Here is a 17,106-nt window from a genome sequence, read left to right as displayed (position 1 = left end):
CAGAGGCAAATACAAAATGAAGTTGGTACACTGTTAAAAATAAAACACACGGGAGTTCATGTTGCTTCCATGTCATTGTTATGCAGAAAGCGCACATCCCTTTAAGTTCTCCTCTGAAAAGCATAGAAGTTGAGATCAAGAAGTCCAGGCATTGCAGAAGTAATTTGAGCAGTCACTATGAAATAAATAAAAATTAATGTACTTGTACATGAAGTAAAATTTTGAGCCTCCCATTTCTTTTGTCGTTCTTGCTGCATCCGTTCCAAATCTTGTGCCATCTTTCTTTTCTCTGCCTCCAGAGCATCGAGGAACTTTACATGCCGTATATTATGATCTTCCAGGGCCTGGGAGAATTTTAGAATACAACTGGTTAAGTCAGCACCAAATTACAAGAAACAAGGCACTCACTCTCCACACCACCCACTACTTAGCTCCAGCAATGGGTTCAAAATAATACATATGGTGACTGTGTGATGAGAAACCCAAGTGGGTGTGGAAATTGGATGCTTAAATTCTAAACACCTATAACCCATGACATATCAGTGCAAGTTCTCGGCCAGTTTACCATTCATGACAAGCTGGCCAGTCCTAGAAGGGTTCCAGTACCAGACATAGCAACAAAAATAGAACAACATTGAGAAGTACATATATGCAGACATTGGGATAGGGCAGAATAAAGCTAGATCAGAAGGTAGAACCTGGGAGTAGTCTCCTTCAGTGTTCACATCTAACTAATGATCATTTAAATGTAATCTGTGCCAAAGTAATTTTTTTTTTTAAAAGAAGATGACAGAAAATACTAGAGAAGTGTATACAATGTGGTACAGATTTCCCCATCAGTCAGAACCAGGGGAATACTGTCTGGGGAAAAAACATCAGCAATGACATACCAGCACTTACACTGTCTCAGATGCTGAGAACACGATGGTTAAAGATATCAGTTCTTGACACAGATAAAATAGTGAATTATTTAATTTCTTTGCTTGTAATAGTTAAAGATTACAATTTATGTAGCATATTACAAATAAGTTTTTCCACTCCAAATGAAAATAATTTTGATCAATGCGTCTCCATCTCTATACAAAGAAAACAGTGCTTTCATTTGCTGTCAATTCCCCAACTAAAATCCAAAATCCTAAAACATTTTTCAACTTCAATGTATTTGCGCATTATCATAATTTCTAAATTGAAATATTAGTCATATGACCAAATACAAACTACAATTTAAAAACATTAAAAGTACAAATAAGATCAGGAAGCAGTTTAAGTCACAAGATAAATTAAAGTATTCTACAACAAAATGTTACCATTATCCAAAAATAAAAATATGAACTACTGAAAGATTCTAGCAATAAGATTCTAATATAGAGAAGCAGTGGCTCATTGGTAGGAGACAAAGAATGGGAATAAAGGGAGTCTTTTCTGGTTGGCTGATGGTGACGAGTGGTGTTCCACAGGTGTCTGTGTTGAGACCGATTCTTTTTATGTTATATGTCAATGATTTGAATGATGGAATTGATGTCTTTGTTGTAAAGTTTGCATATGATATGAAGATAGGTGGAGGGCAGAGAGGTTACAGAAGGACTTAGACAGATTAAAAGAATGGGCAAAGAAATGGCATATGGAATACAATGTCCAAAATTGTATGCTCATACAATTTGGTGGAAGAAATGGAAGCGTTGACCATCTTCTAAATGGAGAGAAAATACAAAAAACTGAGGCACAAAGGGACTTGGGAGTCCTTGTGTAGGATTCCCTAAAGGTTAATTTGCAGGTTGAGTCTGTTTTGAGGAAGGCAAATGCAATGTTAGTATTCATTTCAAGAAGACTAGAATATATAAGCAAGGATGTAATGTTGAGACATTATCTCTGGTGAAGCCTCATTTGGAGTATTGTGAGCAGTTTTGGGTCCCTTATCTAAGAAAGGATGTGGTGAAACTAGAGAGGGTTCAAAGGAGGTTCATGAATGTAATTACAAGATTGAATGGCTTGTCATGTGAAGAATGTCTGATGTTTCTAGGCCTGTAATCACTAGAATTCAGAAGAATGAGGGGTGACCTCATTCTAACCTATCAAATATGAAAGGCTATGATATCAACACACACAAAATGCTGGAGGAATTCAACAGGCCAGGCAGCACCTATGGAAAAGAGTACAGTTGATGTTTCAGGCCGAGACCCTTCCTGCTTGGATTTCCAGTATCTACAGATTTCCACTTGTTTGTGAAAGGTCTTGACAGACCCAGAGGACGCAGCCTCAGGAAAGAGGGCATCCTTTTAGAACAGAGATGAGGACGAAATTGTTCAGCCAGAAAGTGGTGAATAAGTTGAATTCTTTGCCACATGCAGCTGTGGATGTCAAGCTTTTATGTATATTTAAACCAGAGATTGATAGATTCTTGATTGTTCAGAGCATGAAGGGAAACTGGGAGAAGGCAGGTGGTTGGGGCTAAGAGGAAAATTGAATCAGCCATGATGAAAAGCCAGAACAGGCTCAATGGTCCAAATGGCCTAAATCTGCTCCTATATCTTAAGGTCTTATGGCATAAAGAATGTAGGGTTATAAATTTAGTATGTATTAATACACTTCTAAAACTTTACCCTACCTGCTTTGTGGCCGAGGCCTCCATTTCAAGGCGCTTCCTGTTCATTTCCAGCTCTTGTTCAAGCCTTCGGTTTGTTAGCATCTCCTTTTGAAGCTGCTTTTTGACATTCTGCAGCTCTATTTCTTTCCTTTTTCTATTTTCATTCACCTGAGCAATTAAGCAAGATCAGTGATGAAAAAATCAATTAAGTTTTCCACACTGATAAAAACTAAAGATCTGCAGCATTCAGTCCCAGTTAGAAAAAGTCAGAAATTCTTTAGCAAAGACTAGTGGATGAACACTTTAGGAAATGAAATGGAAAATACAGTATTTTTAATAGCAAGTGACTGAACTAGTACATAAGTTATTGAAAGTTAACATGCAAATACCACAAGCAATTTGGAAGGTACGCGATGTGTTATAGAGTAAAAGCACACTACAGCACAGAAAGAGACCCATCAGCTCATCCACAGAGTGCCAAACTATTGACCTGCCTCATCCCATCAACCTGCGCACCAGACTCCTCCCATCCAGGTACCTATCTAAATTTATCTTAAATGCTGATATTGAACTCAAATCCATCACTTCCACTTTCAGCCTGATCCACACTCTCACCACCCACTAAGTGAAGTTTCTCCTCATGTTCCCCTTAAACATTCTACCTTTCACCTCTAGTTCTAGTCTCACCCAACCTCAGTGGAAAAAGCCTGCTTACTTTTACCCTATCCATACCCCTTGTACTTTTGTATACCTCTATCAAATCTCCCCTCATTCTCCTAAGTACTAACATAACATATCATTTATAACAAAGCTCTATCAGACTAAGAGAATGAGCAAGCTTAAAAGAGAATGAGCAACTTAAAAGCAGCAAGCGGGAGACTCAGCATATTTTGCGAGCCACAGTCCTGATAGTCATTGGATTGCAAAGAGGGATAGAGAGTTTAAAAGAAGTGAGCGGGACAGTCAGATCGTTTTGTGCACCACAATTTCTGGAGAGACATTAGTTTGCACAATATTAGGTACATAGAAAGGACCAATAAAAAGAAGTTAGGTTCAATTTGAATAGGCATTGTGGGATTGGCCACTGTAGTGGGTCAATGTTCAGTGGGGCATTGAGGTTTGGGCTTATAAACACTTTGGAAAAGCATAGGTTATAGGTTGATACTTTTTTTCATTATTTATTACTTCTTTCTCTCTTATTGCAATTTAGAGTTTTGGAGATGCCAGACAGGATATTGGAATGCCCCTCTTGTGGGATGTGGAATGCAGGGAAACCATCAGTATCCCTAACAACTATATCTGCAAGAAGTGCATCTGGCTGCAGCTTCTAACAGACCATGTTAAGGGATTGGAGCTGGAATTGGATGTTCAGATCATTCAGAAGGATGAAGGGTTGATAGACAGGACATACAGGAAGGTAGTTACAACCTAGGTGTTAGGCACAGGTAACTAGGTGCCCATCAGAAGAGGGAAAGGTAATAGGCAGTCAGTGCAGAACAGTACCACTATGGCCATCTTTCTTAACATGTATACCATTTTGGATATTGTTGGGGGGTAATGACCCAGCAGAGGAAGCCACAACAGCCAGGTTTCTGGCACCGTGGCCCAGAAGACAAGTGGAGAGGAGAAGAGGCGGGTTGTAGTGATAGGGGATTTGTTACTTAAGGGAACATAAAGGACGTTCTGTGGACAAGAATGAAATTCCCAGATGGTCTGTTGCCTCCTGGGTGCCAGGGTCAGGAACAATGCAGATCGAGTCCTCAGCATTCTTAAGTGGGTGTGTGAGGCAGTCAGAGGTCATGGTCCACATCGGTACCAATGATATGACAAGGTTGGGCAAAGTGAGCTCAGAGAGTCAGATGCTAAGTTAAAGGACAGGAACTACAGGGTTGTGATCTCAGGATTGCTACCCATGCCATGTTAGTGAGGGAAGAAATAGGACGATAATACAATTTAACACATGGCTAAGGAGATGGTGCAGGAGGGAGGGCTTCAGGTTTTTTGGATCATTGAATTCTTTTACAGGAAAGGTGAGACCTGTACAGGAAGAGATGGTTTGCACCTAAACTTGAGGGTGAATAATATCCAAGCAGGAAGGCTTGCTAATACTACACAGGGAGTGGGTTTCAACTATAGTTGCAAGGAGATGCAAGAACTAACTAGTAATGCTAACCCTCCGGCTTTGTCACCATTCAGCTGCCAGTCCTCCCCCTCTTGCAACCAAGTCTCACTAATGGGGACATCATAATTCCGCATGCTGATTCATGTTTGAAGCTCATCTGTCTTCCTTACAAAACTCTTCGCATTGAAATATACACAATTCAGAACATTAGTCACCACCATACCCAACCTTTCGATTCCTGACTTTGCTTGTAGGCTTAATATTTTTTCCCAACAACCACTCCACTAACTGCTCTGGCTCTCATTCCCCTGCAACTCTAGCTTATACCCCTCCATGCAGCACCAGCAAACCATCCTGTACGGATGTTAGTCCCTTTCCAGTTCAGGTGCAAATTGTCCCTTCTGTACAGGTCCCAACTTCCCTGGAAGAGAATCCAATGATCCAAAAAATCTGAAGCCCTCCCTCTTGCACCATCACCTTCATGTGTTAAATTGTACTATTGTCCTATCGCACATTATCGAACATTAATCCCACCATGTACAACCTTTTGATTGCTGACTTTGTCTCAGATACTAGTAACATCTGTCTTCCTGTCCCTTGCAACTATAGTTCCAACCCACCCCCACCCCTCAACCCTAGCATGCCTTCTCACTCAGATATTAGTTGCCCTCAAGTTTAGGTGCGATCATCTCTTCCTGTACAGGCCACACATTTCCTGGAAGAGAATCCAATGATCCAAAAACCTGAAGCCCTCCCTCCTGCACCATCTCCTTAGCCATGTGTTAAACTGTATTATCATCTTATTTCTGCCTTCATTAGCACATGGATGGGTAGCAATCCTGAGATCACAATGCTGGAGTTCCTATCTTTTAACTTAGCATCTACCTCCTTAAACTCACTTTGGAGAATGTTGTCACCCTTCCTACCCATGTAATTGGTACTGACCTCTGGCTGCTCACCCTCCCACTTAAGAATGCTGTAGACTCGATACAAAATATTCCAGACCCTGGCACCCAGGAAGCAACCTATCATCTGAGAATCTCATTCTCATTCACAGAACCTCTTGTCTGTTCCCCTAACCATTAAATACCTTTTATAGTCTGCTTCTTCTCCCCTTACCTCCTCCCTTCCCTACTGAGCCAAAGAACCAGACTCAGTGCCAGGGACCTGACTGCTGTGACTTTCCTCCTCCATATCATCCTCCCTTTCCCCATTCCCCACAACAATATCCAAAGCAGTATACCTGTTATTGACGGGAACTGCCACAGAGGTACTCGGTCACTGGTTGCCTATCCCCTTTCCCCCTCCTAACGGTCACCCAGTTTAAATTAGATCCTGCACCTTAGGGTAACTACCTCCCTGTATGTCCTGTCAAGCAAACCCTCAGAATCCAATATGATCCTAAGTTCATCTAACTGCAGATCCAGTTCCTTAACATTGTCTTTAAGAAGCTGCAGCTAGATGCAGTACTTGCAGGTGTAGTCGTCATGGACATTGGAGCTGCAGTTGGATGCCTTCCAACATCCAGAAGAGGAGCATTCCACTATCCTACCTGCTATCCCCACTATCTCAACTGTGCAATAAGAAAGAAAGAAAAATTAAACATTTTAAAAAAAATCTACCTACAGCCTCCACCTCTCCTCACCAAAATGTAAACTCCCCCACTCTAACACTGGCCCACTCATACAATTGCCATTCCCACAATGGCTGCTCTGCCTAAATTCAATTTATTTTTATTGGACCTTGCCAAGTGCAATGATGTATACTCCAACATCTCCCAGTTATATGTGGCATGCAGAATTTGTTGGCCTTTATGGCTAGAGTATTTGAGTAAAGTTGTCTTACTGGAATTCTTCATTTGCACAGTTTATTTTTGACCCAAGAGTATTTTTTTTTATATCTTACACCATACTGCTGTCACAAAGCACAAATTTCATAACATGCATAAATATAAATGATAAACCTGATTCAAATTACATCAGACTCTGATGAAGTAGGCATCAATGTGAAGTTTCTGACAGCAAATATGAATAACAACAGAAAACGCTGCTAATACTCGAAGACTAAGCAGCATCTGAGGGTGGAGAAACTATTCTGTTAATATACATCAACCTAAAATACTAAGTGTTTTTCTCTCTCTCTACAAATGCCATCTGACTTGTGTTCATAGCATTTTGGGCTTTATTTTTAACCTCACAAATTTTCTGTATGCACAAACAATAACCACATCAGAATTTATTTTAAATTACCAATTCGTTTTCAAGCTCTTGTATTTTATTTTCATACAGAGATTTTTGATTGGATAATTCCTCTTGAGCGATTTGTTTTGCAAGTTGGATACCTTGCATCATCTCTTGTTTAGCTTGCAAACGCGCCTCTTCAATTTCAACTTCAAGTCTGTAAATACATTTGCAGGAAGATATGAAGTTGCAAAGCTAGTAAAAATAAAAATAACATCAGCTTTTCACTCTTGCAAAATAAAATTAGATTAGAACTCCAGTGCTCAACTCAATAGGCTTAAATTACATAACATGCCAAAGAAAATGAGTGGTTATAGTGTAATACTGAAATATCATAAAACTTGTAACGAGGTTTCCCCATTGAGTTTATTTGCAATGTTTCTAAGTGGGGTTCCTATGGATTGACTATCAGTCCATCACGTTAGATTTTTACACACAAGTCCATTCAACTTATTTTAAATATTGACACATAATTCATGACAATACAACATTACCAATTACTCATGTAGGTGTCTTCCTGGGCTTCTGCTTGCCTACCGTTGGATCATTATTTTATCTGGAAAATATTACTCTGGGTTTTATTACTGTGTTGTTTTTACCACAGTATTGTCTATATACCTCAACGGGGTCCAGTGAATCAATCTCAAACTCTCTAAGTATCTTTGTAGTTTCTTATGATTGCTGATGACATAAATTAAATGTGACCTGAATAAAACAACTGTTCTTAGCTGCTCTTGTTAACAGTAATATCGATATGGCATACTAACAGATCTTTTGCATTTTGCATAACTTGACTTCATCAATTTTTGGAAGTTAAGAGGAGGTCTGAAGCTTCTATGCCGTAATTTAGTGAATGATAACATTCTGCAGTACCCCAAGTTATTTATTCCTGCATTCATGAATGCATAAAATTGTACACTTTATTGTGCAATCCTAACCCAAAATACCTGCAAGTTGCAGAGCACACTTCCCTGTTACTACAATTTATCAATAATATCCACAAACTAAATCCATCTCATGTCTTTTATCTTTCTATTTGGATAACTCTCATTTCACAATTGAGTCTTCACCTTAATCCCTCTTCTGAATAGCACAATATTTTTTTCCAGGAACAAGGATTTCTCATTAATTAAACCTGATACTCATCTATGTACTTAAAAAAAACGTATTTTATCTTTCATACCATGTCCTAAATTCATAGCATACAATTTCAAATACATTTTACATTATTTCTTGAGCAATGCATTTATCTTGCAATCGTGTTATTACAGCTACTTACAAGTATTGATCACACAACATCTTCAATTTGAATAATTCCCCACCTGGTATATAATAGTTTATTACTAAAATGAAGTATAACACTCAACCAGAGTTCAAACTACAAAAATAGGTTTGCAGGTTTGGCAAACACGAGGAAATCTGCAGATGCTAGAAATTCAGGCAACACACAGAAAATGCTGGTGGAACGCAGAGGCCAGACAGCATCTATAGAGAGAAGCGCTGTCGACGTTTCGGACCGAGACCCTTCGTCCCGAAACGTCGACAGCACTTCTCTCTATAGATGCTGCCTGGCCTGCTGAGTTCCACCAGCATGTTGTGTGTGTTGCAGGTTTGGCATAGGTTAGGTTTTTAAAAATATTTTGTATAACACAAATGCACACACTTTTGGAGTTATGTCTAAACTTAGTAATTTGTAGAATTCTGCTGAACAGAGAGTTAATTTACATTTGTGTTCATAACTGCAGCACCATTTTCTTAAAGATCCATTCACCAAAAGTCCATTTTTCATACAGTCATAAAGCACAGGATGGGGCTTTTGGCTCAACTCGTCTATGCCATCTGTGATGCCTATCCACACTAATCCCATTTGCCTACATTAGGCCCACATCCTTAGACTCTTTTCCTATTCAACTATACGTCCAAATACTTTTCAAATGGAATTGTATCTACTTTTACCAATTCGTCTGGCAGCTTGTTCCATTTAACCACCACCCACTGTTTCCTTGTTCTTTACTCAAAATCATTTAATTGTTTTTCAAAATATTTTATATTTTGTTTGCTTTTGCTTTTTTAAGAACATAACAGATTTTGACAATCGTTAACTGCCTGCATAAAGCACATCTAAACTAACCACCACTAAATCTTTGAGCTGACAATTTTATCACTTATTTATTAATGGGATTGGGGATGGTTATTGAGGAAGTCAACTGGAAGAGAATAAGAGATACTTTTCTCCAGTCCACCTCAGAGAAATCTCTCACATTTGTATCTGTCAGATCTCAATCTTTTTAACAATGAGAAAGGCTGATTTCTCTGCCAGTCCATCGAGGCTTTTTTTTAAAAAAAGTTAGTTAATAATCAATTACACACAGGAAACAAGAGTATATTATGTCGTCATAATATCAAATGTTCCCTAGAGTTCTATTCATGTTTTATAATTGAATGCAACTGTAAGGATGATACTAAATGACAGTGGCAATGATGAGAATATAGAAATTGTGAAAAGGCTGTCAATTATTTGAGCTTTTTTGACATTCGATAAGATAATTACTGATTTGTACCTTTTCTCCATACCATTATTACATGATAAAAATAATCTCCCATATGGAAAATGTTGCTGGAGTAACATTCTATAACCTGAATAAGAAATCTACTTTTTCCATTGAATTTTTGTCTGGTAAAAGTACATCTTTATAGCTTTTAAAACTGTGCCCCCTTATTCTGGTTTGCCCTATTGAGGAAAGTGTTTACTATACTTTCAAGAACTATTAGCACCCTTCTAAATTAAAGGGAATGTATAATAAGCTTGTGCCTTTCACTTTATATTTTGTTGCTCTGTCCTTCACTCCTCTGATTCAGTGTCAGATATACATTTCTATCTGCAATTCTATTCTACAGTCCTCGTCTTCTCGTACATATTTAGGATTTATCCCTAATGTATATGCCTCTACCACCACCTCTGACAGGGTGTTCCATGCGCTCATCAATCATTGTGTAAAAAAAAAACTGACACCCCCTCCCCCCCATATTTTCCTCCAATCACCTGATATTGGATATTGTACTATATTGGCTAATTCTGCTCTGAGAAATGGCTATAACCTCTATCATCTTGTACACTTCAGTCAAGTCACTTCTCTTCCTCCTTTGCTCCAAAGAAAAAGCCCTAACTCACTCAACCTATCCACATAAGACATGCTCTCTACTCCAGGCAGCACCCTGGTAAATCTCCTCTGCACCCTCAGTAAAACATCTACATCCTTCTTATAAGGCAACCAGAACTGAACACAATATTCTAGATGTGGTCTAACCAGGGTTTTATAGAGCTGCAACATTACCTCAATGCTCTTCAGAATCAGAATCAGAATCAAACTTTAATCACCAAGTACCTGTACACATACAAGGAATTTACTTCCAGCAGATGTTGTCTCTCTGCCCCTAACAATAATAATGATAAATATAAATTAAAATATAGATTATACATACAAGTAGTGCAATCCAAGTAATAGTTAGACAACAGTTAACCGGCAGTTAACTGTTCAGCAAAGTGACCGCAGTAGGGAAAAAACTTCTCCAGTGCCTATTAGTCTTAGTCTGGAGGGATCTAAAGCGCCTACCAGACGGAAGCAGTTCAAACAGTCCGTGCGCAGGATGGAAGGAGTCCTTTATGATGTTCCCTGCCCTCTTCTTCAACCTGGAAGAGTACAGGTCCACAATAGAGGGCAGGGAGGCTCCAATGATGCACTCGGCAGTCCTCACGGTGTGCTGTGAACTCAGTCCCTGACTAGTGAAGGCCAAGACACCACAACCTTATGAACTTGTGTAGCAACTTTGAGGGACATATACCCCAAGGTCCCTTTGTTCCCCCACACTGCTAAGAATCCTGTCATTAACTCTGTATTTTGCCTTCAAATTTGAATTTCTAAAGTTTCTCACTTTACTGAGTTGAACTGCATCTGCCACTTCTCCACCCAGCTCTGCAGCCTGTTAATGTTCCATTATAACCTACAACAACCTTCTACACTATCCACAACTCCACCAACCTCCATTTTATCTGCAAACTTGCCCTTCCACTTCTTCATCAAAGTCATTCATAAAAATCACTAAGAGCAGGGTTCCCAGAACAGATCACTGCAGAACACTATTGGTCTCTGACCTCCAAGCAGAATATGTTCATCTACAACCTTAAGGATCCTTAAGGTTGTTATAGCTGGGGGTGGGAATGAGGACAAGTTCCCACTACCTAATAAATGCTCCCAATGGCATGCATCTCAAATAGCCTCTGACAACAAATTCCAGCTCCTGGCCTTCACTTGTGGCTTAGCTACTAAGCCCGACAGAAGTGTTTCTACTGATAGGAGAAGAGGTAAAGGTGGGTTACTGGCACTTTAAAACCAATCACTTTGCACAGATAGGGCTCATCAGCTGCAGTTGGCTGTTCATCCAGGAGAAGAAAAACTCTGATCCCAAACCTCCACTGCTTTGCGGCTATACATACTCATTGAGAATGCTCTGGGAATTTGAAGGAAAATTCCGGAGCTGGAGTCCCTAAGGCAGTCCAAAGTTGAGTTCAATGCTGACTGGCAACTCCTGCAATTGCTGATACCAAACTATATCAGTCTCTACCGTTCCTGTGGGTTCATCAGATGTGTGTGGGGGGGGTGGGGCGGCTTATTACATGGGCGACAGCTTGCTCTCCACTTCTCACCTGGTCCCTCAACACCAGCTCCATAGCAAAGAAAGCCCAGCAATGTCTTTACTTTCTGCGAAGGCTGAGGGAAGTCCATCTCCCACCCCCTATCCTCATCACATTCTACAGGGGTTGTATTGAGAGTATCCTGAGCAGCTACATCACTGCCTGGTTCGGAAATTGCACCATCTCGGATCACATGACCCTGCAGTGGATAGTGAGGTCAGCTGAGAAGATTATTGGGGTCTCTCTTTCTGCCGTTACGGACATTTACACTACACGCTGCATCCGCAAAGCAAACTCTTCTCCCTCCTGCCATCTGGGAAAAGGCACCAAAACATTCGGGCTCTCACAACCAGACTATATAACAGTTTCTTCCCCCAAACTATCAGACTCCTCAACACCCAGAGCCTGGACTGACACCTTACTGCCCTATTGTCTTGTTTATTATTTATTGTAATGCCTGCACTGTTTTGTGTACTTTACGAAGTCCTGGGTAGGTCTGTAGTCTAGTGTAGTTTTTTTTCCTGTGTTGTTTTTTATGTAGTTCAGTCTAGTTTTTGTACTGCATCATGTAACACCATGATCCTGAAAAAACATCGTCTCATTTTTACTATGTACTGTACCAGCCATTAAGATCAAAATGACAATAAAAAGTGACTCGACTTGTCTTGATATCATACTGCCCATGCTTGCGTATTTAGACAGCTAGGACACAATAACCATGGTCAACTCTGACTGATGGAGGCCTTCACCTCACCTCACAACCCCACTTTCTGTCAAGAAGCCAATTCTGAATCCACACAGCTAAGTTACCCCAGAACCCATGTCACCAACTTTCTGAATGAGCATATCATGGTGAAGCTTATCAGACACCTCACTAAAATTAGGGTTGGCAATCCCAATTGCCAAATTAGCGGAGCAGTTAGCTGGAGCATCGGGATTCGGAATTCAAGGGTATGGAGTCTCTGTATGACCTCCACGAGGAATGTGTTGAGTTTTCCCCGGCTGGTCTGGTTTCCTCCCACAGTTCACAGAAGTACAGAGTAGGTTAATTGATCGTTGTAAGTTGCCCCGTAATCGGGGTTGTTCAGTGTTCCCAGGGCGGTGTGATTCAAAGAGCCTACACTGCTGCTATATTACTAAAAATAAAAATAAAATCCATATGCTCCACATCCACTGCTCTACCTTCATCAATGTGTTTCGTCACATTAAAGAAATCAGTCAGGCTTATGACGCATGACCTGCCCCTCACAAAGCCATGCTGACTAATTAGACTATGCTTCTCTAAATGTTCGTAAATCCTGTCTCTAAGAATTTTCTCTAATAGTTTGCCCACAACTGAAGTAAGACTCACTAGTCTATAATTCCCTGGGTTATCCCTACTCTCTTTCTTAAACAAAGGAATAACATTTGTCACCTCCAAACATCTAGTACTATTCTTACGGCTAGAGGGAGGATGCAAAAATCATCACCAAAGGCAAAATTATCTCTTCCCTTGATTCCCATAATAACCTGGAGTATACCTGTCCTGGAAAATCTACAACTCAACTCTTTTTTTTTAAATACTCAAATTCAATTTTTCTCCCACATCTAAAGACTGGCAATTCAAAGTCCTGCTTGTTATTATATTATCTTCTGTACTACAAGTTCACCATTTAAAATATGTTCATCAAGTTTCCTATCAGCTGCTCCTTCACATTCAACATTTTATGAGACAATGATTTTTCCAATCCTCTATCCTGTGTTCTCTTTACAGACACTTCATTGGTAAAAACAAGAGCGAGAGAACGGGCAAGATGACAGAAAACTTTCTAAAAACTTTCTGAACACAAAATCTGAAATAGTACTATCATGATAAAGTTTATATATTCATATTGTCAATGAGCTTTCTCCACAGCACTTCAGCAAATATCTTTTGAAAATCCACATTTGTATTTTCAAAACATCAAGTTTCTGTTCACAAACATGCCATTTAATAACTACTAAATACGTCAGACTGTAAGGTGTGTATGAATGCACATCTATCTACACAATCATTAATGAATCCTTCATACAACCACAGAACAAACAATCAGCCCACCTGTTACATATTTTGGGATGACAAAGGAAACTGGAAAAAGGAGCAGGGGTTTTGTCAAAGACCAATTTAAGGCTATAAATAAAATGAGTTGTTACATTAAAGTACTCCACCTATTCCTAAGGAAGACACTTACAAATAAGACACAAGAACAAAATTAGGCCATTCCATCATGGCTGATTCACAAAATCATGCCAATTACAGGTCACACAAACAAAAAGCAGTTTTCTCACATGTACACACACAGTGATGTATCATACATAACAATGTAAATAGTCAGAAAGATTGTCAGTGAAATGTACATCAATTTTCAAAGCAGTTAACCAGATTTTCAGAAACAGCTGTGAAGATTTTATTTTACCTTGCCCTTTGAGCTTGAAGAAGTTCATTTCTGGCAAATTCAAAGTCTTTTGGAGGATCTCCAAGGAGTGCATTCCCAGAAGATGCTTTTTGTCCACTCTGGACTTCCAATGGATGATTAAATTTGAAGTAATGATCACCACCAAGTATTACTCTGTCTCCCTTTAAAATGTACAATATACATTTATAATGACACTAAACATTTTACTTGAACTGTCATGTTTTCCAATTTATGCATAATCATTTAACCAGTGTTCCCAGATTAATATAATTAACCCTAATCAACTCCTTTGGTTTTCTCCTCCCACACACTCTCATCTGTCCATTTTTTGTCCCCCTTTTTTAATCTGTTCTATTCCCTGTGCACCTTCCCTTCTCCACCTGGCTCCACCATCACCTACCAAACTCTGTTCATCCTCTCTTTTCCCATCTGATTCCATATGTCCCCTCAATAACTGGTTCCACTAAAACTACCCAGCCTCTACCCCACATTGCTGTAGTTATTGCTTTATACCATCAATCATTCCATTTCCAGCTCGGTCCAGATGCAGGATCGTAATCTGAAATGTTAACCAACTCCTTGCCTCCACAGATGCTGCTTGCCTGGCTGAGTATGTTTTTGTCCAACTTTCATCCTATTCCACTCTCTATTCTGCCAATGCCATTCAATTTCCCTTCCTGAAAGGATAAGCAAGAGACCTATTTGAAGCTCTCCTTTGTTGTGTTATTACTGCACATGTCCATAGAAAGTTTATAAGGCAATGGTCAGACTGCACTTGGAGTACTGTGAGCAGTTTTGGGCCCCTTATCTAAGAAAAGTTAAGCTGGCATTAGAGGTGGTCCCAGAGAAGGTTCAGGAGAATGATTCTGGGAATGAAAATGTTAATGTATGAGGAACATTTGTTGGATTTGGGCCTGTATTCACGGAGTTTAGAAGGGGAGGGGAATCTTGTTGAAACCTATTGAATTTTGAGAGATTTGGATAGAGTGGATGTGTAGAGAACGTGAGGGAGTATGGGACCAAAGGGCAAAGCCTCAGAATACAAGGACATCCAATTAGAACAGAGATGAAAAATTATTTTAGCCAGAATGTTGGTGAATCTGTGGAATTCACTGCCAGATGACTATCAAGGGCACGTCATTGGGCCATTAAAGCGAAGGTTGATAGGCTCTTGATTAGTCAGGGCATCAAAAGTTATGGAGGGGAAAAGCAGGAGAATGCGGTTGAAAGGCATAATAAATTAGCAGTGATGGAATGGCAGAGCAGACTCAATGGGTGGAGTGGTCTAATTCTGCTCCTGTGACTTAGGGTCTCAGGTTAAGGGCAAAATAAATCTATGATGGATATCAAGGAAAATAGCATTAACTTTAAATCAATTTGATAAAGAATACAGAGAAAGGTTGTTCAGCTAATGCATCCTGCATTAAAAGTTACTTACATGATGCAGCACCGTTGATTGCTTTATAAGATGTCCATTGACATATGTATTTGCATCACCTATTGGTGCAATGCTAACTGTACCTTTTAAGCTTTGTATCACACTACAAGTGAAAACAATGCATGGATTATTTTAATGAAAGGATTATACATCTGAATACTTTTAGAAAAACAAGTTGATACCTAAAAATAAATTAAAGTTCTAATTCAGCATAATTTCACTCTCACATTCATTGTGTGCATTCAAGGGGATTTTGTTTTTCTTTTAAAAGAAAGAATAAGAGCCACTTCGGATCCTTCTGGAGTTTTAAAAAAAATCCAGCCTTCCCAGAAAAATCATTCAGTGTCAATCTGCATCAGGTGGGTCTAAAGACAGTACAGTTTTAAGTAAATAAAGGTTGCCACTTCAGTGTCAACTTTAAAGAGAGCACTGTAGTTTTCTTAAACCCAAGATAAAATCTACCACCTTTAGCAAGATATTAAACATTACATTACTAGTTTTGGAAATTCACTCACAGCAAACAAAGTGTGTAGAAAGATTTTTTTTAAACACAAGATTCTGCAGATGCTGGAAATAGTGTAGGATCTCAGTACGGTTATTTTTTTTTACCTAATTGGACTGCTGTTGACAGCTAATGAACTAAAAACACCAAATGCTGGCAGAGCTCAGCAGGCCAGACAGCATCTGTGGGAGGAGGCAGTGACAACATTTCGAGCTGAAACCCTTAATCAGGAGTGAAGTAACATGGGATGGTCAAGGGGGGATAAGAAGTGGGGGGAGGGATAAAGTAGAGAGCTAGGAAGTGATAGGTTGGAGGGAAATGGGCCGGTGGGGGGGGGGAGGTGGAGAATTATGGGAAATAAAAGAGAAAGAAAGGTAGGGCGGGGGGGGGGGGGTTAGATTATAGTGAGGGGGGAAAAAAGAGAGAGAAAGAGAACCAGACTGAAATAATAGATAGGGATGGGGGTATGGGGGGGGGCATGGGGTATCAACAGAGGTCTGTGAGTTGGATGTTCATGCCGGCAGATAGGAGGCTACTCAGGCGGGAGATAAGGTATTGCTCCATCAACCTGCGTGTGGCCTCATCTTGACGGTAGAGGAGGCCATGGACAGACATGTTGGAGTGGGAGTGGTCTGTGGAATGGAAGTGTGTGGCCACAGGGAGATCCCACCACTGCTGGAGGACCGATTGCTGGTATTCGGCGAAACGGTCTCCCAGTCTGCGGCGGGTCTCCCCAATGTATAAATGGCCACATTGGGAGCACCGGATACAGTATATCACCCCAGTTGACTCGCAGGTGAAGTGGTGCCTCACCTGAAAGGACTGTCAGGGGCCTGGGATGGTGGTGAGGGAAGAAGTGTGGGGGCAGGTGTAGCACTTCTTCCGTTTGCAGGGATGAGTGCCGGCATGAACATCCAACTCACAGAACCTGCCGGCATGAACATCCAACTCACAGACCTCCGTTGATACCGCTGCCCCCCCCTTACACCCATCCCTATCTATTATTTCAGTCTGGTTCTCTTTCTCTCTCTTTTTTCCTCCTCATTATAATCTCCCCCCAGCCCTACCTTTCTTTTTCTCTTTTATTTCCCA

The 17,106-nt window shown here is 40.1% G+C and overlaps 1 protein-coding gene across 1 annotated transcript in view; it reads right to left on the bottom strand.

Moving 5' to 3' along the window:
- The window catches only part of kif14 (kinesin family member 14), a 95,784-nt gene that overhangs the window by 38,978 nt on the left and 39,700 nt on the right, over positions 1-17,106 (bottom strand). The window contains exons 15-19 of the mRNA XM_059983629.1: positions 15,513-15,615; positions 14,075-14,235; positions 6,956-7,103; positions 2,606-2,752; positions 203-344 (exon numbers count right to left, since the gene is read on the bottom strand). Of these exons, the coding sequence (XP_059839612.1) occupies positions 203-344; positions 2,606-2,752; positions 6,956-7,103; positions 14,075-14,235; positions 15,513-15,615 (701 nt within the window). The remainder of the gene's footprint in view (positions 1-202; positions 345-2,605; positions 2,753-6,955; positions 7,104-14,074; positions 14,236-15,512; positions 15,616-17,106) is intronic.

The sequence above is a fragment of the Hypanus sabinus genome, chromosome 11 (genome assembly GCF_030144855.1).
Source record: "Hypanus sabinus isolate sHypSab1 chromosome 11, sHypSab1.hap1, whole genome shotgun sequence".
In the NCBI taxonomy this organism is placed as follows: domain Eukaryota; kingdom Metazoa; phylum Chordata; class Chondrichthyes; order Myliobatiformes; family Dasyatidae; genus Hypanus; species Hypanus sabinus.
Note: the sequence above shows the minus strand (reverse complement) of the source record. Positions and strands in the feature narration are given on the sequence as shown.